General features: G+C 50.8%; 2 protein-coding genes across 4 annotated transcripts in view; one reads left to right on the top strand and one right to left on the bottom strand.

Annotated features, from left to right (window-relative positions):
• LOC119114078 (protein regulator of cytokinesis 1) overlaps positions 1-383 on the bottom strand; it is a 14,403-nt gene extending 14,020 nt beyond the window's left edge. The window contains exon 1 of the mRNA XM_037238300.1: positions 210-383. Within this exon, the coding sequence (XP_037094195.1) occupies positions 210-383 (174 nt within the window). The remainder of the gene's footprint in view (positions 1-209) is intronic.
• Positions 384-6,932: 6,549 nt separating this feature from the next.
• Positions 6,933-21,567, top strand: part of LOC119113667 (3-phosphoinositide-dependent protein kinase 1) — a 36,766-nt gene continuing 22,131 nt past the window's right edge. The window contains exons 1-2 of one of the 3 annotated variants that reach the window (XM_037237951.1): positions 6,933-7,052; positions 10,293-10,368. Coding sequence is in view for 2 of the 3 variants with exons in the window: in XM_037237949.1 (XP_037093844.1) it covers positions 7,171-7,194; positions 10,293-10,368 (100 nt within the window). In the remaining variant the exon portion in view is untranslated. Of the gene's footprint in view, positions 7,195-10,292; positions 10,369-18,323; positions 18,632-21,567 lie in introns of those variants that run through there. The other 2 variants (XM_037237949.1, XM_037237950.1) reach the window with 2 other exon arrangements.

The following is a 21,567-nucleotide window of genomic DNA, read 5'->3' as shown; positions in this document are numbered from 1 at the left end:
GATCTAGCGAGCGGCTGAGCCAGGGGGCAGGTGAGCTAGCAGGCGGGTGAGCTAGCGAGCAGCTGAGCCAGCGGGCGGGTGAGCCAGCAGGCGGGTAAGCCAGCGGGCGGGTGAGCAAGCAGGCAGGTAAGCCAGCAGGCGGGTAAGCCAAGCGGGCAGGTGAGCTAGCGGGCGGGTGAGCTAGCGGGCGGGTGAGCTAGCGAGCGTACCTCCTGCATGGTGGCCACCACATGGCCCCAGATGTTGCCGAGCCGGCCCTCCCAGTCCGTCTGGGGCACGCCGATCTCGCGGAACAGCTCCAGCAGCTGCTTGTGGTAGGCGTCCAGGCGGGTCAGCGCCACCGTCCTCTGCCGGGCCAGCGACTCCGGCAGCGGCGACCCCATCGCGGTCTGGCCACCAGGAGGGGTGTTACGGCCGGCTCAGGGACGTGTGGCAGTGGACAAATGACAGGCTGTCAGCAGGGTATCATGCATGGCACTCAGCTTCATTTCATCCCCTTGCTGCCTAGTACCATGTAGCTGCCCTGGAGCACAAAACCATTTGTGCTTTGGGGAGAGGTGTTTTTTGGTAGTCTTTTTGGTCGAGATGCAACTGCAAATGGACAACTTATTATGCATCATTTATTCACTTATGCTTATTGTGCTTGAGTCTTGTGTCCAAAACTGTTTGTGGTTTGATGTGGGACTGTGGGGGGAGATCCTTTTTGACAGTCTGTTTCTAGTCAAGCTGCAACTGCAAATGGACAACAAAATGTGCAACATTTACAAAAGGATGTATGCATACAGTCTACAGACCATGTTTTTAGTAGAACCACTGGTACTAAATCCCAGCTGGAGGTAGTTTAAATTAGCATTCCTTCTGATACTTTTGATCACCATAATTTGCTCTTCCTGGCCACAGGTCTGGGCCACAAACTCACTGCACCATTTTCATCAGCCAACACGCTCTTATCTAGCACTGGAACAGCACCTCAGGGAAGGGTGATGATGGATAGCGTCACAAGCTGTTGCAAGGAGAGTATCTTGGGGGCCATGTGCACACTTTTAGTAGAGAGCAGTGTTAAAGGCTGTCTGCTTGTGATGAGCTTTAAGGGAGTGAGCAAGGAGGTGGCAGGACTTTGGCAGGACTTCAACAGGCAACAGCCTTGTGAACGATACCATCAAGAGACTCGTTGAAAGCAGTACCAGGGTGCACAACAGGATGTTGGCAGGACAGAGCTGGGCCACATCATCATGAGCAAATGGCATCACATAGTTAAGACCTCTTAAATGCAGCATTGACCATCAGTGTGGGCCATCAGTTTGGAAGAGACTTTGAAAAATACCATGATTATCTAGAGCAGAAAACTTCGCAATCAACCTTTCTACACCTTCACCAAAAACATCAATAGATGTGTACAAATCGGAGTAGCGGCTCTTCACAGACAGAATGCTTTACTATATGTATTCCCACTTTACTAGCAGAGATGTGGCTACCTTGGCAGATGCCAGGTTGCCTGCATACACAGCTAATTGTCATGGACCTGAACATCTGGATTTTAAGAAGCTATCTTAGAATAAGGAAACTATGAACCAAGTGGCAATGATATCAGCTGGTCCACATATCCACATCTTACTGAGTTCCTAAACACTGATAAACATTTTGAAAAATATGATATCAAAGTGATTCTCAATTAAGCTAAAACAAATACATCACAAGCCACATCATGTGTCACAGCTTGTCGCATTTACTGCAATCATGTAATTGTTTTGACACCAAGAATTCTGAAATGTGTACCATAAGCTGAAGCAGCTCTTACAAATCAAACTTAGCAAACCGCTGTTTCGCCTCGAGCCATGTGGCACCACCTCATTTAAATTGTGAATAAAGCTTAATTATACTGGCTGCAAGACCTAGCTTAGTCAGGTGGTATGGGACAGTAATAACAGGTTTAAGCCAGTTGCAAAAGTATGCAACGGTAGCAGAATATGACGGATGCCTCGCCCACGCAAGCCTCCGTCACAGCCTAGAACAATCACATCCAGGTAACTGTCACACGGCAACCCTTAGGTACTACAACAAGCAATGATGCGATAAAGCTACATAGAACAGCTCAACTGAACTGGCGGATAATTACTTAATGCTTTCAGAATGCTATGAAGATACTTTCCGGCAGACGGCCCCTAGAATCCTTCTCACTGGTTTACAGCCAATCACGTTCAAATTTTAAACGACCGGTGTGGCCACGAATAGAGATGGAAAGGAGCACTTCTAAAAAAGTTTTATTTCAGCTTTACGAGAAGCTATGAGTGTTATTCGGAAATCTTTGGGTTCAAAATTTTTTTAAAAATATTGCGCCTAGTCTCAAAACATAAATTACTCGATCAATTTTGTTCAATCAATTATAAGTACCAAGTACCATACTGAGTACTGTTTGGCCGCAAGAGGCTGCATGCGTATTTATTCCGATAGATGTAAAAACGCCACGTCTAGCAAAAGCTACGTGGGGCATTCCACGTCAAATCGAAGGGCTGGTTTTACAGCCCCAGCTCTCAGATTTTGATGAAAATGGGTGACAGAAGTATCAGCGTGCTCGTGCTGACGACGCCTGTCACTTTTTCAGGACTTTTAGTTGAGCGGTTTCGGAGTTAAAGCGTTCGGCATTTTTGCATTGAATGGTTGAAGGGCTTTGTTCGGCGGCGATTTTGCTCACTACAATAAAAGTAAACCGTGCGAACCCATACGTCTCAGTGATTTTTTTTTTTAACCCTCCAGACTACGTCTGTGTCGTGGTTGGAATCGTGATTGAACAACGAATATCGATTGTGGTATTATGAGCATTTGTAATGCATTTTCCATCTTCCTGCGTGATTTTGAACCTTTCCTCATTGGCATGCGAAAGAGCACAATTTGAACTCCGCCATTCACAGCTTAACTTGATGGTTATCGGCTGGGGAAGGTTTGAAAACATGGCCCATTCGCGCTATCGCCGTCGGCTGCCGGCGCAGGATCTCCCGCGCGTCTCCCGCACAGGCGACGGAAAATGAGCGCATTGTGAGACAACACTAAGCGTGGCAACGCAATGACTCGTATGCAAGTGGAAGTTGACTCAGTGCGCCAGTGACTCAGCCTAACTCACTCTAACTCATCAAAGCTCTTAAAAAGCAAGCGACCGCTTCTTCCCTTCCAACGCCTGACTCACGGGCAATGGCGGTCTGGACACCCGTTGGCGTTGCTCCATGAATTGCAAGTGTTCCTTGGACAGTTTTGGTTATAGTTAATCTGATGCTGAGGTCGTCCTCTGCCCGAAGGATATCTGCTTATGGTACGAAGAAATATATCGCCCACATACTATCCTTGCCCTGCAATGGCTGGCATGGCTTCAGTCAGCATGCGCCCGGGTGGCCGGTTGGATACCCTTCGCTCGGGTGGGGGTCAGTTTGACCCCCGCCGAGGTCTCAGGAACTAAGAGAGCTAGAGACACAAAATTCACAGGGTGTGTTGGCCTGTACATGAGCTCAGTTAGGTCAAAGTTTGAGGTTTTTAGGTTATGACCTTCGGGCCACATAAGGTCGAACAAGGTCGACTTCTAGGTTGGTCTACAAAGGTCCCCTAGAACCTAGATAACTGTTCTAAGCAAAAGGTCACATGCTCATTTTAGGTCAGCGACCTTGTTCTTAAAAACAAAATGTTGACCTGGGTCATTTTAAGTAAGCGGCCTATTATGAGCTTAAAGAAGTCCATGGAAAGTGTAGAATACGGTCACTGTTATCAAGAAATTCGAAATGAACACCAGAAACTCCCCCATACAGCAGGCCCTAGAGTAATAAAACATGTTTGTTTTGACCTTTGTCTGACCTTGATGCCTGACCCTAGGTCAATGTAATTTATTCATTCAATTGTTGTGTTGCCTAAGAAAGTATCCCAGAGATGCATGGCTTCGTCTAACACTCCGTTGTTTGATCAGATTGAACAATTCCACAGAAATTGCATTCGCTGAAAACATGGTCTGACTTTGACCTGCCATAGGTCAGCGACCTCACAAGGTAGATCATTGCTTCACCACTTATGATCATCGAGGCAATGCCTTGTCATAAATCGACTGCCTGGAAGCGACTGCAAATGGTGGCGAAAAGATTGGCTCAACGAAAATGTATGGGCTTTTACGAAACGGATCTCCTGTCCGACATAGTTCGATGGCAGTGAACTATGCAGTAAGCATTCGTCGCCCAGCCGGAATTTCTCATCTGCTCACAGTACTCCATCGCTACCCGCGAAGAGCCCTTACCTATGTGATGCGCAGGCCTGTCTCCATCGTTTCCGGTGAGGGATAATTGAGTCAATCATCTGTGACGCACGTAGCCCATCTTGGCAAAACTTCGATAGAACTTGCGTGAAATTGCCAGGCGCTCCAAGCTATTCGCAATATAAGACTTTTGCAAGATGGCGGAATTAACGTCACAGCATGGACTTGACCGCGACACTTCCTGCTTCATGGCATAATATCCGGACAAATATTCCTTGACCCGCTATTTTCTCACAGACTGTTCATTGAAACGCAAAGAGGGCATCAGCGCAGCACCAGGCAGGCACCAGCCCAGCACCAGGCAGGCACCAGCACGTGATTTAACACCACATACTAACGATCGATTTGTATGTTAGGTATTCTGATTACTGCGAAACTGTGCAAGCACACAATGAGTGCACAACATATAACCGATCAGAAAGAAGGTGTGAATGCGTAATCTCGACATCCCTACAGAACTTTCTATTCCTCAAGGTACATTAAGTAGAGTGCAAGGTCATAAGACATGGAGAAGTGCCGGGATCTCAGAGTATCGCCGGAGGGGCGGTGATTCCTCCGCTGGGTTGAAATTTTGCAGAGGTGTGGGCGCCAGGCGCCCGGACGTCGGCGCGCCAGGCCGATAGGGTCCCCCAGACACTGTTGGGCCCACGGCTGTGACTGTCACTGCACTGTTATTCTGCACTCCGATCAATGACTGACCACGACGGTACCCTCACTCTGCGTTGCGCTGTTTTTGCCTCCGACGGGGTCGGTGTTTTTAAGGGCCGCCCCCTATTGATCGTCCTGGCACACATATCTGGAACTAGCTCCCGGGCCGAGCGTGACAAACAAAAACCGCACTCGCACATTGGAAAAGCAGCATGTGGCCCGCAGCGGATAGATATGCCGTGCGCCACATGCACATTCAATTCAAAGGAGCTTAAAGCAGCTTCAGTACGTCAGTTTCCGCAGCTTATCCAGTATCCCGTGTTATGACTGTCAACGTGCTATCTTGTTCTGTCGGGCCGTGGCCTCTGGAGATCACAGTGCTATATCGGGAGAAGCCGTTGGATGTCCTTGTTATCGGTTTTGTTACCGTGTAAGCTCCACCAAAAAAAGCTTAGATGGGTTTCAACATGTTATATTACTTTGCTTATGCACAATTCTAAAAATCTTGCAGGGAATCAAATGGGTAGTACAGATCGGTGTTAAAGTCAATAGAAAGTCACGTGTTTCCCCAGAAACTGATTATTTCCGGACTTTTATGAGTTAATCTCTTGAACTAGGCATCATTTGATGTTGCAATTGGCACGTTTCGACTTGGCATTGTGTGTCACCTCTGAAAAGATGTTATTTTCATTTCCTTGGCCATTATCATGACGCGATCTGATATGGTAAGAAAACTGATTCTGCCACCTTACTTTTTCACCTCAAAACTTTGAGGCAATTAGTGTGTAAATTCGACTTAAGAGGTTTAGACCAGTTTCGACAGGAAAGTTTACCGTACTCATCATCCATCATCACGTGTTATATTTCTTCACGACAAGCATCAACCTGGTATTCGGGGACCTCTGAACATCGCAGCCTTTATGCTCTGGGAAAGGTCTACAGTTGTCCTCATGTGGTATATTGCACACGTGTTGCGATTGTTAAGAAAATTGAACGGGTCGTGACTTTCCGGGTCGTACGGTCACGTGTTAAGGTCGACGGGGAATAATGTATTGCTCGGGAACTGATTATTTTCACACATTTATGAGCTAGTCTTTTGAGATAAGCGTCACTTGATATTGCAGTTGATACCATTCGACTCGGCATTACCTAGCCGCTATGCAAAGGAGTCATTCATACTTGCTTGAGCGGGGCTATCACGTGACCTGCCATGGCCTGAACGCTGGTTCTGTCAACTTATTTCTTGCCCATAAAAACCTCGATGCAACTCGGGTGCGCATTCGATAAAAAAATGTTTCGATCTGTTTTATCGTGTCAGTTCACGGTACCTAGTCAGCATCCCGTGCTATATTTGCTCACGTGTTATGTTCTGTTTGTATGCAGTGACCTCTAAGGGTTACGATTTTTGGTGCCCAATGAAAAGCCGAGTGATGCCCTCGTTATGCAAGATGTTCCTCATTTGAAGCAACTTTATAGAACATCGAACGACCCCATGTTTTCCAGCTAGTTTTGGCTCAATTCGGCGTCTGAATTCCGTGGTAAAAGTATATGACACGAAAAACTAGGTTAAACAGAATTAGCGGCATTGTTTGTGCTGTTGGGCTACTGCGTCACCTGATATTGCAAACCAGATCATATATAGCGTCTTGCTTTTGGACATTTAGCGGTTGACTTTGTATGACCCGTGGAGATAAAACCGCTCCATGCTCCACAAAAGGCATGTACGTCAGGCGTTAGCGCATGTTGAGCTATCTGTGGTACAAGCTGTGCTAAAATCGAAGAGGCCGTTAATTTCTGCTTAATGTGATATCGAACTGCTGCTTGTTTCACAGGCATATTGCGTGATCAGATTTGAGAGGCAACTCATTTTGTTTTTAAATCATTGCGTCATAACATGACGTCATTCACGGGTTGAGTGACCAATCACAGTGGAATCTGTTCAACTAAGCTGTTCTACGTTTTTGTGTCAGAGCAATTCGTGCATTATTGTACCCTTGGCTGGTGGGCTGGTTGCGCGGTTTGGAAATGTTTTGGGATTGTGTGGTTGTGATCCGTTTTTGCTGCGGGATGGGTGACGGATGGTTCTGAACACTTTCATGCTGTGGTTAGGATTGGCAGAGTAATTATATGCGTATTGCTGTTTCACCCGCATTTTCTTCGTTGGCTGCGCATTGTAGTCGAGGGGGAGAACTCGAACCAATGCCTCATAATTGTTTCTCCATGAGTTGGTGGCTTGTATGTTTACTTGCGCAGCCAGCCATGTGAGTCATATGGATAGCAGTGTACTTATTTCACACCCTTCCTCCCTGCATTTGACCTTTTGTTCTTTGCATGACTGGCACAAACTATAAACATTCAGCATAACATTACAGCACTCAATATATACATCCTGCATCTTGACATGTCTTCATCTGACACTGATAGTTTTGATTTGGTATTTTTTCTTGTAAACAGCACCTATGTAGGCTACAGTGCATGGGTATGCCAAGGCACCTGCTGTCAGGGGTACTGGAATTGGGTAAGAGGAGCTGAGGCTGAGAGTGAGCCCCCACCCTCCTCCCCTCTTCTCTCCAAAAATGTAGCATTGGCCCCATGGGAATCAACTAGAAATAAATGACAAAAATAGCCATTGGCTGCCAAACTTATTATTTCCATTGTCCTAGGGGCCATGAAAGTAGGCCATGTTGCAATGGTTATCTTGGATGAGCTATTCTCATCAAAAGTCATCATGTGTATGTTATTAAAATGATAAGCATGGTTAAAGAGGTGAAGAGTCTGCCCATTGAGTAGTTAGCATTACCCAATAAATATGCATTTAAAAAACTGGACAAACACTGGGCACATTGAATTAATCAGGCCAGGGGGCATACTGACTGAATAGTTAGTGTCTGACTCCCATGTGGGCGGCCCAGGTTCAAATCCTGGTTGTGTCATTGCCCCTGAGTACCAATATGGATATAAACATTTTTGCCCCTCATTAAAACAGTCATGACTGCTCCCTTAAAAAAGATCAATGGGGCCTGGCTTAAAGACAATGCAGGCCTTGATGGTCATAGTTTGAGTGGGTACCCAAAGAACCACCTGTGGATCAGGTCCAGGGGCGGCAAGTAATGGGGATCATTCAGGTCACTAAAATCCATCCTTCTTTAATGGTATTTGTCTCCTTCCATTCCATTTTACTTATTTGAGGTAATTTTAAGATCAAAAGTGAGCTAAAATTATTCCTGTGCTGGAGAGTCAACAAACTTTTATTCAATTGAAAATTCAAGTTTAATCAGAATGTGTCTTGAGCAAGATGAGTAAAGCATACAAAAGACACAATGTAGCTTATTCTTACAGCCTGCTAAATTGATCCTGAACATCTCCAAAAAGACAGAATGTTTTGGCCTTGGCATGAGTCATGAGATGGCAGTATACAATGGTGGTGCCAGAAAGACACCAGCATTGGCTTGTGCTGTTCTGTCTGGGTGCTGCAGTTTAAAAAATAATCATGCTCCTTGTGCTTTTAGTCCCAGGCTGTGTAGTTTGTTTCAGGTTTCATTAGTTGGCTTAAAGTGGAAGTTTAAGAATGTCTGAAACAAATCTGATTCTGCCTCTCCTGCCATGTCAGGTCATGTAGCATTGTTAGTTTCTGTCACATCATTTTCTTTGAGCCTGAAGTTCTATATTATTTGTTAAATTCCTTGTGTGGCAGGCTTTAACCTGCTAGTATTGGACTTAATTGCTGGTTTGACTAGAAGTCCATTCTAGCACTACATAGACATACAACAGAAGGAGTATTGACATGGCTGACATCACTTTTGGCTGCCTCATTCTGTTGTTGAACTGTAAGCCTGCTCAGAAAGTTTCCATTCAGAATCTCTGATCATTGCCCCATGCAGCCTTGACAAGATCTGGTGTTCCATGACAGCATCATGCTCAGCTTTCTGTAGGCAAACTTTATCTCCTTTTATTGGTTTGAAACAAAGAAGCAGTGCTGCCTTGCCAGACTTTGAGATGTAAGTTTCTTCTGTTAAAGCCTGAAGGGTATTTGAAGCTCTGATGATGAGTTGCAGAAATGTGCATTATCCTGGCACATTTTTTAAAGAAAAAAGTTTCCAATGTTTTAAGACATGTAAAGTTCTGATTTTAAGCTGCATGCTCAAAGTGTGGCCTGGCCATAGTCAGTCCACGAGAAACCTGCAAACTGCTGCTGAGTACTCCTGAGTCTGTCTGCATTCATTCAGTTGCCATTTTGTACCAGTTGTGTGAAATCAAAGTTGGGGTTCAAATTCCTAGTGTCATGAACTCATACTTGTCATGGTGCAAAGTGGGCTGTCATTGGTCACTGGGCCCAGACCCCTGTAACATGGAACTGAATTAGCTCCCTGTTAATATGTGACAGCCCCCTGTTGGAGCAACAGTCTGCAACATTTTGTTGATGGTTAAAGGAAATAAAAAAAGACTTGATCCCAGTGTGGACCTGAGGTCACTGTTGGCCTTCACCCATCTGGAATACACTCATTAGGCATTTATTTGTTTAACTGCTCAATTTTTCAGCCACACAATTAAAGTCTAATCCAAGTAAGTCTCCTGAAATCTGCACTGCACAGCAGTTATTTGCATATTGCAATCTGCAACAGATTGTTTTTGTGTCAGGAAATGCCATCACATGTTAAGGAACAGCATGAATGTGCAAAAAATGTGACAGTTCGGGCCAAGTTTTGATTCTAAATTGATTATGCAGTATTTGTGGGCGTGTGACCAATTACATGCAGCAGTTCAAGTCTTAGCACAACACAAGCATTTTCATTTTTTATCTTGCTTGATAAGAGGCAAAAGCAAAGTTCAGGCCTACATGAAGCTGTTTGGAGATGTCATACTTCTATCAAGCAGTGCATTTCATTAGAATCAGCATCAGCATTTTTTCAGCAGCGGCAGCAGCATCAGCATTTTATTAGAAAATCCTATTTTTGAAATCCCAGTTTTGTTCTTACCTTGAGAAAGTGATTTTTGAAAGCCTGTTGTGGTCTTTATATTAAAGACCCAGTCAGATGAGAGCAAATCAATGCTAAATGAAATGGGCGCAATCATATTACAGTTATTATGTAAGAAAGAGGTGACCAAAGCTATAGACAGCACTTGATAACTCAAAACCTAACCCTACTGTGAGTGTGCCACCAGCCATCCTTTCAGTGTGAGTGACCCAGTGAACAGCTTCCGACAGCATATGTAGCTCATGTCATGCCTCAGCATCTGCAGCTCATGCCATGCCTCAGCATCTGCAGCTCATGTCATGCCTCAGCATATGCAGCTCATGTCATGCCTCAGCATCTGCAGCTCACGTCATGCCTCAGCATCTGCACTTGGCCTTTTTCAGAGGACGCTGATAGCTGAGACGACTTCTGGTCCGCCGAGGCAAGCGAAGAGTGACCCCCTTCAGCCTCGAGACACAGGTGAGTGAGCGCACGAGACCGCTGCGGGTCGCGCCGCCCACCCGTCCCGCCGCCTACTGGCTGCTCTGACTGGGCTGTCGCCAAGCTGTTGAATCAGCCAAATAGGCACGGGCCCACCGTTTCGCCGAAGATGGCGCAAAATGGCCAGCGTTGTCGACGCTCCTCTAGACCGTGAATGGTGTGAAAAGGAGATCAAAGTGAGCATAAAAAGGTTTTTAAAAAAGTTTCACCGTTGTGGCACGTGCGCTCGCCACCAGGCGCCTTCTACGGAGCCAACGCTGTAGGTCTGTTGGCCGACCGGCGAGGTGTATGAATGTATGAAAAGGATATCAAAGTGAGCATCAAACGATTTTTAAAAAAGTTTCGCCGGTGTGGCACGTGCGACCGTCACCAGGCACCTTCCACGGAGACAACGCTGTAGGTTTGTGGGCCGACCGGCAAGGTGTATGAATGTATGAAAAGGATATCAAAGTGAGCATAAAAAGGTTTAAAAATGTTTCACCGGTGCGGCACGTGCGCTCGTCGCCAGGCACCTTCCACGGAGACAACGCTGTAGGTTTGTGGGCCGACCGACGCGGCACTTGCGCTCGTCACCGGGCACCTTCTACGGAGACAACGCTGTAGGTTCGTGGGCCGGCCGGCGAGGTGTCAAAACCGGACGGGCTCGATTCGTGACCCGCGCTAGGCGCCGTCCCATAGACGGCACGGTTGCATGGCGGGGGGCTGGTGCCCGCTTCCACTGCATACAACGTGGGCAAACCTGTTGTGGTGACGGCGTACTGGCGGAAATGCAGTCACGCACTGCAAAGTCACGCCCGTGTTTGCTGTGTACCCGTTGTCGGTGTTTGGAAGCCGAGGTGGCGCATATGTGGCTGGAGTCATGACCGTTAGGAATCTCTTGAGTCGCCGAGTTTTAAGGGTGCGTCAACTGCACTGCTTATTTGCCGTTAGGAATCTCTGTGAGCAATGCACGCCATACTTATCGGGAATCATTGCCCGAAGCAAGGATGAGTCATTCGGTTTTGTCCAGTCATTGCATGAAGTCGGGCTGGGCAAAACCTGGGTTTTTTCGTTTGCTCCTCCCCATAAGAGCGGTTTGTGCCGAAGCCCGTGTTTGAGGCTTTCCGTGGGTGTTTTTTTGTTTGCTAAGTCATTGGCGAAGGCTGTTTCGGATGGCCAAGACATGGCCGTCATGAGAGAAGGTTGCACACTTAATTGACGGTTGGACAGTTGAACGAGTGGAGTCGTTGATGCAGGTACAGTTCGTATCGGGTTTGAGCAACCGTGTGTGCCAAGATGTGTTCCTTATATATATATATATATATATATATATATATATATATATATATATATATATATATATATATATGCGTTTGTTAAAAATCACAGGGGACTCAACACTGATGATCTTTTTGGATGTTTGGTGACAGTTTTCGCTTCTTCTCTATGTTCGTTTTAGATGGCACCAAGGCTCATGATACAACAGAAATATAGATTTTCATCTTGCATGGCCTGCTACAAGATATTTTTCTCAGTATTTCATCTTCCGCTGCACATTTTCTAGAGTGACGGTTTTAGACAGAGTCAATGCAATCGCATCTTTGTAAGTATCGGATTCTCTCGTGACTGTGGTCTCGCAAGTGCTCCGACAAATGACAAGTCCTCTTGTCTTGTGGCATGGATCTCATGTTTACGTACATCAGTTTTTGTAATGCTGGTATAGTGCAGACATGCTACGTACATATCACAATGTAGGTATAAGCACGTACGCATCGCATAATCATCAATGACTGCCAACAACGTTTATCCGCGACACGCAAAACACTCAAGGTTTTTGTGCTTTCCGCCCTGATGGTAGCCCTCCATGCAGATGAAGGGATCCACGCGAATTTGTTTGCTTGTTAACGACAGAGTTTCATTCGCGGATGTGTATCGCTTCTAGAGCGATGAGCGTTCGTCACTGTGTAGAGCGTGCGATGACTTTTGTGTTACTGTTGAACATTTTGGCGTATCTGGTGGGTTTTGTGTTGGGTCTTGGATCTGGTGGGTTTCGTGTTGGGCGTGGGCACACACAGACATATGTGTGCCTGTATGTTACTCGTACTGTCTCTTGTCTGTACTTCTTCTGGGTTGAGCGACATCTCCCCTGCCGGTTTCTTTCACGTGTGAATGGTCCCGGTTTTTCCCTATCGCCTTTTGCCGTAATGGCGTTTTTTGACCTTCCGGGTAGCGAGCAGCGTAGAACCCTCATCCCTCCGTTGTTTAGCCATGGACATCGGACCGATCCCTCACGCCATGAACAAGGTCCTGAGATCTCCAACGCCCAGCTTGCACATAGGCAATAAGCAACAGCACCATGTCTGCCTGACTGACTGACTGACGGACTGAATGATTAGATTTAGGGGAATGTCCAGTATGATTTTGAAGTCACGAATTTCCACCTGAAGTTTGCTATTATTAGTGAGTGGCATTTGGCTCCTTTGCCCGTCCTAGCGATCTGCAGATAGTGACTGTAAGCAACGATGCCATTCGTTTGGGTTAACTATGCATGTCGCAGCTATTGGTGACTGTTGGCTCGTTAGCCTACTGTACTGTTTCGCACATAATTACTGTTGAGGTAATATCCTGTCATAAACTGGCCAGTTGGGAACTGTTGCGAACGGTGGCGAAAACATTAGCTCCCTGACAGTAGTATTTGGGCGATTTATTATTTATGAAAAATATGTTTTTTGCCAATATGTTCGGCAGCAAACGCCACCGCTTCGATTCCGCCACTAGCATCCACGCATTCGTACCGTCTTATGCGTGCTTGTTTCCCATTCGTGTGAAGGGAAGGTCTATAGTGAGGTTGCTGTACAAAAGCTTGTGCTTTCGTGCTAGTCAGACGCCCTCGAACCGTACATCCATGCTACACGCGAACCTCGGAATTTGCCCCCAGTTAAAGTAGCCACCTAATCTAAGGTTTATTGTGGCGTAATCACGCAGCCCCAAGTCTCCACTTGCGCTGGATTGTCCCGGAATTCTTCGCCGACGTAAAATACGTAGCTGTCGGAATCCCTGACCGGCGACTGTGCGAACCTCACCTTCTGGAGTTCCTGGGATGATTCTGACAACGGTATCCTCGGTGAACGAATTTACTGTCAGTGCCGAGGATCAATTATTCATAGCCATTGTGGGGAACCCCCTTCTTTTGACCGCAACCTAATCCACCAGCGGAAGAATCAGTCAACTCGAATTGCGCGACTTTTGCGAGGCGTGGCGCTGTTATCACCGACAGCCCAACGCTCTTCCCACCTCTCCCTTCGGGGAGTCGCAGGAAGGCAGCTGAGAAGAGAGTTTCGCGTTCTGCGAGTGGCAAATCCGTCGGCGGTGCTCCTACACGTGCCACTGCTATTCTCACTAGCAGCCAGCGGCGTGTAAAAATGCGTCCCACCTTTTCCATGAGTCGCGGAGGCATCGACCAACAGCTGACTCCCAGACCTGTATAAGAGGTGGGAACTTCAACCCACGGCTGTAAGAATTGCCCGCGTACCGCGTGAGTTTTTTATAATCGCTACCCGCGGCGAGTCATCATCTACCTTTGGCGTAGGTCTTTCTCCGTCGCAATCGGAGAGGAGTCTAGCGGGAATCAAGCACTTGTGACGCGTTTATTTAGCGGGAGTCAAGCATCTGTGACGCGTTTATTTAGCGGAATTTAAGAATTTGTGACGCGTTTATCTAGCGGGAGTCAAGCATTTGTGACGCGTTTATCGAGCGGAAGTCAAGCATTTGTGGCGCAGTTATCGCGTCCTGCTGCCCGTTTATCCCGTCACGAGTCTAAGCATTCGCTGAGACTCGTGGAAGACGTTGACGCTTGCCCCCAATGCACTTCGCAAATTAGATGCAAATATTTAGAAGCATGGAAATGACCGCATGTTCTGCCTCACAGGCTAAAAAAAAAAACGGCGACCGATAAAAGCATTATTGACCTGCCTCCGCACCAGCACTCGGATCGGGAGTGGTCATTGACGGCAGTCAGCAGCGCGGCTGAAAAATCCATTGGCAATGTCATGAATCGTTGACGAGGAGGGGCGCAGCAGTGTGTGCGGTGATTGGCTGACGTTCTCGTGATCAATGATGCCGGGCAGTAAAGTGAGGGAACAGTGAATGATCAGGGGTTCTGCCGTCTTCCCAGAGGCTGCTCAGGAGAGTACGTAAAGCGACGGCAGGTAGAGGCTAGATCGCAATTAAGCACAAGACATTGCAAAATATTTATATTTTAGGCTTACGTTTATATATAGGCTTATCAGAATATTCAGATGCTTGTACGAACGGAGCTCAAAGCGCTTAGAGGGTCAGAAATTATGCGCGCGTACGTAGCCACAAAGTCCTGCGAAACGTTCTTTTCTTTAAATTACATGAAAAAGAGCTGAGAATCTACGCAAACCGCCGAAGAGTCGGCGATTTCGCTGCCATGCTTTCATGGTTGACGGCGGCGGGGCGCTAAGGCACTGTTGTACCACTAATGTCGTGTATATATATATATATATATATATATATATATGAAAATATGTATAGATATGTGTATATATATGTATATATATATGAAAATATATATAGATATGTGTATATATATGTATATATATATATATATATATATATATATATATATATATATGTGTGTGTATGTATGTATGTGTGTGCGTGTGCGTGTGCACGTGGTTCGAACCCCGGTTGCTCCATGGGCCCTGGGTACTAATACGACCTCAGCGGTAGCTGGTGCGACATAACGGGATACTTGGCAATGTCCGCCTTGTTCCCTTTTGAAAAAGAAGGGTGCCTACCAATACCAGAGTCAACGCGCACTCGTTTTCCGCTCTGTTGCCCGTCTTTACCACTCCCGTCGTCCTCGTGGCTGGCCGGCGTTCTCAGTTTGCCGTCCCCCGGACGTAGTCACACTCGTCACGAAGCAGCCTCCCGTCCCCCCCCCCCCCCGTCTCACCCCCGGTGGAGGGCCATTCATAGCCACTCCGCAAAGGCAGAGCTGGAAGGCTCCTTATGCTTGCCTCACCAACGTCATAAAGGCATCACGGACTGCGTTTGGACACTTCGTTTGCATTCTCCTGTCGAACAGCCTCGGCAATTCGAGGGACATGGATCAATGCAGCTGCGCGGACCTCGAACGTCATCACTGAAGCGGGGGTCTGGAGTCTCGGCTTCAGCAATGCAGTCTTGCCTGGGCAGCCTGTCTATCAGATTGACGATCATTTACTTTGAGTGCATCTTAAAGACCAGCGTAATTCGAGGTGGCGTTATTTAACGTATCCAGATATGCATGCACGACGCCATGGGGTCCGGCATGTGATGGCCGAGTGGTTAGCGTCTTGGGCTTCCACGTGGAGGGCTCGGGTTCGAATCCACGGCCTGACCATTGATATGGGTTGCGTTCTCTCACAAAAAGAGAAAGAGTGTCATGTAGGACAAAGCGTGGCTTCAATCCCATGGTTGCAGTTGATTCAGCATGCGTCGGGATAAGCAGGATGCGTTCTTCCACCCAGTTGAGCTGACGAAAAAGGCTTGGTACATGAAGCTCCAAACCGGTGAAGTAAGCAACATATTCATGTAAACGATGCTTTTTGGAGATGTCACTTTCCGAGCATCAGATTTAGTCCCATACGTGTGATAAGTTTTGTAAAAGGTACTTTGTAGTGCTGCCACTTTCCCAACAGGAGAGACCTTTGCTATGAGAGGAGCGTGAAGTTCTATGACTGGTGGTGTCTGGCACCAGCACTAGCCCAGCTTCATATCTTTGCTGTCAGAGGCCCGGCAGGTCCGAAAATTTCCCACCGAAGCGATAACGAAATAACTAGTGTTTATGATTTTCTCATTTTCCCCAAACCATCAGCGCATGGGGAACAGTGCAGCGCATTTTTCAGTTTCCACAAACCAAAAGCGTCAGGGGAACGACACCTGGCGGCGCTGCGTTAATATGCGTCCCCACCTTGCCAGTCCCCGCGCTACACCGGCAGCCGCAGCAGATGCGGAGGCTGCCAGTATGACTGTTTACCGGCCGCGACGTAGTGCAGCTGTAAACAAGTAGTGCACAGTGGCGGTCGACACACGTCGCAGGACACGTGCTGACAGCCATCGATTCCGTTGTTATTGCGTCGGCGACGCAGCCGGGCGTCGGCGACGTGCGATCTTGTGACGTCGCAGGAACCGCGTGACGCGGCCGATCAGATGCGGGCGGCGAATGGCGGCGTGTGTGACGACATCGCGCGCGGTGACGTCACGGGATGGAAAATCGATGTCCGCGAGGACGGCGGGAGAGTTTCGCTCGCGAGCCGGCGGGTTCTATGATGCTGCCCACCGACCTGAGCGCTGTGACTTGCCTGGTCCGCAGGTGACCGACGGATGGTCGGACAGCGTTAAAGAGGCAAAAAGGTGTACTGATGGGGTTGAATGAAGAATTTGAGCTGTGAACTTGCGTATGCGATCAGTGCCGTGTCCGTGGCGTTGAAGCAGCGATGGTGTAAAACCGTTCGCCCCAGAAACCGTTAAGAATGAAATCCGATAGCTACGGCGGGACAGCTAAGATCCGACGCTATAGAATAATATTCAGATATGACTTGCCATGCTAGAGTCGTTCTGCCTATTGAAACGTAGGACTTAACATTGGAGGGAAAAGTACCCTTAGTGACTGGACCTCGTTTCAAATTATATCAAATAGTGTCAGCCGTGCCACCCCAGCTGTAGGCCAGGGGCGGTGAATGTTGCCCTCGGCGAAATGTTCCAGACGAAGAAGACACGTCATCCATTTTAGTTTTCGTATAGTTGACGACGATAATCTTCCAGCATTGTCACACCTATGTCGTAATGGATGGATGCTCATGGTGGGCAAATACTGCATCAGTGAAAAGTGGGACGCAGTCGTTTTGAAATATGGGTGTCAGCACGTTACGTTCGTCGTTCTATTGCGTTTTGCGCGTTTTGCAACACTTCGGCATCGCACTACTCCGGCGTTTTACACTGCTCCAGCGTTTTGCGCCTCTCCGGCACTCCGGCATTAGACAACCCTGTCTGCTGAAGTGTGTGTGTGTCATTGGGGCTTTACGACGCACTCAGCTGCTGAAGCTATATGGCGTCGCCTGCGTCTCACCCTGGCAGGAAGGGCGGGCACCGCGGGAAATCGAACCCCGTACCTCTGGTTTCCCAGACGCGCAGTGGTTAACGCCTACGCGTTAACCACTACACTACCGGCGCCCCCCATCGGTATGATAAGTAACTGTGCGGAACATGCGAATGTTCCGTAAATTTGCGATTCCGATTTTCCTGATTTCTTGTATTTTCTTGTCACCGTGTTTGTCAAACGTCCGTCATATTTACGAGGAACTACAGAGTGGCGAAAATCTTAAAGAGGATGTTCTATAGAGATTGAGCGTTGGTGCAGAACTTAGAAAGGTGGGCGTGTTCAGCCTACTCTCGGGTGATTTCCCGCCCCATTTTCCACCCACACCCAGTCGGTTCGGATGGAAACCGCGTATCTGAGCGGGCGACTCGCCATCCATCGGGGAGAAGGAGCATGGTGATAACCGCACGCTGTTCAGAGCTGCCGAAGGCGTGGCCGATCTGCGAATGGCAGCTGGGATGCGAGAAGGGTCCCCACCGGCGGCGGCGCGAGACGGCCTGGGGCCATCCGCGCCGCCGGATCCCGCCACGGCGTCACGGCCGCTCGGTCTCGCCCACGTCCAGCGGGCCCTCACGTCACCGGCCGGCCGTGGCGGTCACGTCCGCCCTGCGGTCGTGACCGCGACCCGGACGGCGCCGCCCCTGGCGTCCGCCCCCGCCGCCGCTGCCGCCGCCGCCCCCGCCCCCGCCCCGCCGCCGGCGGTGTCGGCGGCGCGGCGGCGCGGCGGCGCGGCGGCCGGACAGTCGCGCGCCGGCTGGTGACGGGAGGGGTTGTGGCGCTCGTTCGGCGGCGGCAGTGGACCGCGTGCGGCACGGGCCGGTGCGGGCGCGGCAGCAGCGCCGGACGAGGTGGTGACGCGGGCGCCGGCGACTGGGCCCTGCCGCGGTGAACGGAGCCGGCGCCGACGCGCTTGGCATGTGTTGATAGAGGCCCGGGTAGCGCGGTTGCGCCGTGTTGATACAGGCCGGCGCTGCCCTGGTGACAGCGAGGCCCCTGAGCACGGCCCCAGCTCGGCGCGAGGCCCCGAGCTCGCGCCGATGGAGTTCATTCGCCGGTGGTCGGTGGGCTCCTCGCGGAAGCGGTCTTCGCGCTCAGGTGAGGCCGGCCGCGCCCCCGCCCGGCCGGTGACACGTTCGACCGGTCCGGCATTGATTGGGCTTCCCTGAACGCGCGTGTGCTCCACTTTCCCCCCGGCGGCACGCCCGCCCCACGCGGTATCGCGCTGTGTTGTCACGATCGGCGATGTGTTCTCACTCTCTGTCTTGTGTCGCGACGGCGGGCGACGCGCGGTTGCGTCAGTGGTGTGGGGATTTCCGTCAGCGGTGCGCTCGCGCAGTCTGCTGTGCTCCGAGCACCAGCGCTGTGTGCTGAGTATCAGCACCGCGCTCAGAGGGCAAAACATCGTCTCAGGGCGTCATCACCACGCTCTGAGCGTTACCACGGAGCTCTGAGCATTACCACTGTGCTCAGGGCGTTACTGCCGCGCTCAGAGCGTGAACGTTATGCTCTGTGCTTGAGCACTGTGCTCTGAGCATGAGCGCTGCGCTGTGAGCATCAGCGCTGCGCTGTGAGCATCAGCGTTGCGCTCTGAGCATCAGCGCTGCGCTTTGAGCATCAGTGCTGCGCTCAGAGCATCACCGTTGCGCTCTGAGCATCAGCGTTGCGTTCTGAGCATCAGCGCTGCGCTTTGAGCATCAGCGTTGCACTCTGAGCATCAGCGCTACGCTCCGAGCGTCAGCGTTGCGCTCCGAGCGTGCCCACCGCGCCGCGTCGCTCTCCCGGCGGGGGCGCGCGTTAGCGGGCAGATGCGGCGGGCGGGATCGATGGCTCTCGGGCGCGGCCGGGCCGCCGCCCGCGGGCCGCAGACGGCCCTCCGGAAGTCTGGGATGAGCCGCAAGCGCCGCGGAATGCCGCGGCGGCGCGGCTGACGCGCGGGCCTCCCAGACATTCGGCGAATGCTGCGCCGGCTGCCGGCCGGCCGGCCGTGACGTCACGGCGCTGTGTCGGATGCAGAATCTGCAGTGTGTGCACAGTCCGAACACGTGTGGCGCCCGCAGAATGCGCCCGGCCTGACGCATGCGGTGTCTGACGTATGCGCGTTTTTGGAAGTGTGTCTAACACTAACAGCAATGTCGAATATCGCGCGGGCATTGCGGAGCTTGCAGTAAGATGCCATCAGCTTGGCAGATCAAGCCTGGTTCTACTGGCAAATGTTGCCGCTTTGATTTAAGGTGACGTGCACGCCAGGTCACGGCCCTACCGCACCAGCGTGGTCCAGTTTCCGGTTGGCCACTGGAGGTCACCGAAGGTCACCGAAGAAGAAATGGGCGCAAATAGCCATTGCAGTTAACGCGCCCTTAAAATTGAATAGCTAGGCAACTGGCCAGCGAAAACCAGTCAGTGAAGTGCGCAAGTAACTAACCAACTGAGTACCGAAAAGCAGTCAGGTCAGCGCGTGACTAACTGACCACCGAAAACCAGTCTGGTAAACACGGTCTCCCTGAGCCGCGGAGGTGGGGTGCGGGGGAGGGGTACAGGGGCACGCAGAGCTGACCCATGAGCCCGCACCGGCGGCTCGCGGATCCCCGAGCGCGCTCCACGTATGGGCGGGCCAGGGGCTGCTGCGGCGACGTCTGCACACGCTCCCGTTCGGTGTGATCCGGTCTCCGGGTGACCGCTGGAGAGCCGAGCCTTGGGGAACTCCTCGCTGTGCCGGGAAATTGGAGTGATGGGAGCCGCGATGAGCCCCGCGGGAGGGGCCGCTCGTGTCGGCCTCGTCCGTGCGGGAGCGGTCGGGACCCGCTCATTCATGACGCGACGCCTCTGTGATTGGCTGCCTGTCACCGCGGTACGGATGGTGACGGCTGTGAGTTAGCGATGGCGATAGCTTGAAACGTCTTCTTTAGAGGTGAGATTTATCAAAACGACGCGCGTGTTTCGTGGGTGGCGCGGCCCGGGTGACCTTTGTGGTGACGATAGCAGTGACAGCTAGTCCCGCGCGATTATTACAGCACTGGTACTCCCCCGTTTAAGTCGAAGTATGGCCGTCGCGAGAGCATCACTACTGTTTCCGGCTGCGGCCGCGTTTGCAGTTGAAGCACATTTTCGACTGCTTTGGACCTTTCTCCCATGGGGGTGCCGCTGCATAGCGCAGCACTGCCCTCTGCTGACCCGCAAACTGCGATTTATAAGTCGGTAGAGCACGGAGGCTCCAGGCATTTCCCGTCATTCGGGTTACGTCATGGGCCGCTATCCCCAGATGTACGCTCTGCCCCGCCATGAGCGCAGCGTCGCAGCCTTCCCCGAGGCGGGCCTGCGAGCGCGATCAGCGCCACTCCCTCCCTCTCCGTTCGGCCGGCGCCGGCGGTGACGCCGCGCGTCTGGGCCGGGTCGTGACGCAACTGAAGGTCAGGGCCGGCGGCGCGGCGCGGGCGCCGCGCCGCCAGCCAGGTGGAGGCGCCGACACCGGCGCCGACCCAGACTGGACGCGCCGGTGACGGCCGCGGGGTCGTCCGGCGCGGCGGCGCGGCGGAGCGTCGTCTGCGCTCGCGCTGCCGAGGGTCGCCCCCAAAAAGTCGTCGCCGCCGGCGGAGGGCATCGCTGAAGCGCCGCGAAACCCGCAATAAGGAAGTGGGCGAGCGGTCGCGGGTGGCAGAGTTGCTTGTGGAGCTGACTGCGGTTCTTAACGAGGATGTTTTACGGAGTCAGCCGATCATGATGGCGTTACAGCTGCCTCTCAGTGGATCGTCGTACTGCTGCATCGTTTTTCACTCCCCCATTGCTGCATGCTGCTTCATGCTGCTACTGCGTCGCCGTTCCTCGTCCGGTTTGTTTATGCTGCTAATGATCACGTAAATCTCGACTAATGTTCACAAAGGCGTATTTCCACCACCGCCACCCCGCCCCGACTGTCACGTCTTTTGCGTCAGCTGGGCCGAGCCAGCGGCGCCGGGTTTTTTCGACCAATGAATGGCCTCTCTTCTCGCTGACGATTGCGTCCGAGCGCTGATGGCGAGCCGCGTGCGAGCACA

This window comes from Pollicipes pollicipes, unplaced genomic scaffold (assembly GCF_011947565.3).
Source record: "Pollicipes pollicipes isolate AB1234 unplaced genomic scaffold, Ppol_2.1 Scaffold_7262;HRSCAF=8765_pilon_pilon_pilon, whole genome shotgun sequence".
NCBI classification, from domain to species: Eukaryota; Metazoa; Arthropoda; class Thecostraca; order Pollicipedomorpha; family Pollicipedidae; genus Pollicipes; species Pollicipes pollicipes.
This window is presented reverse-complemented; position numbering and strand designations above follow the sequence as displayed.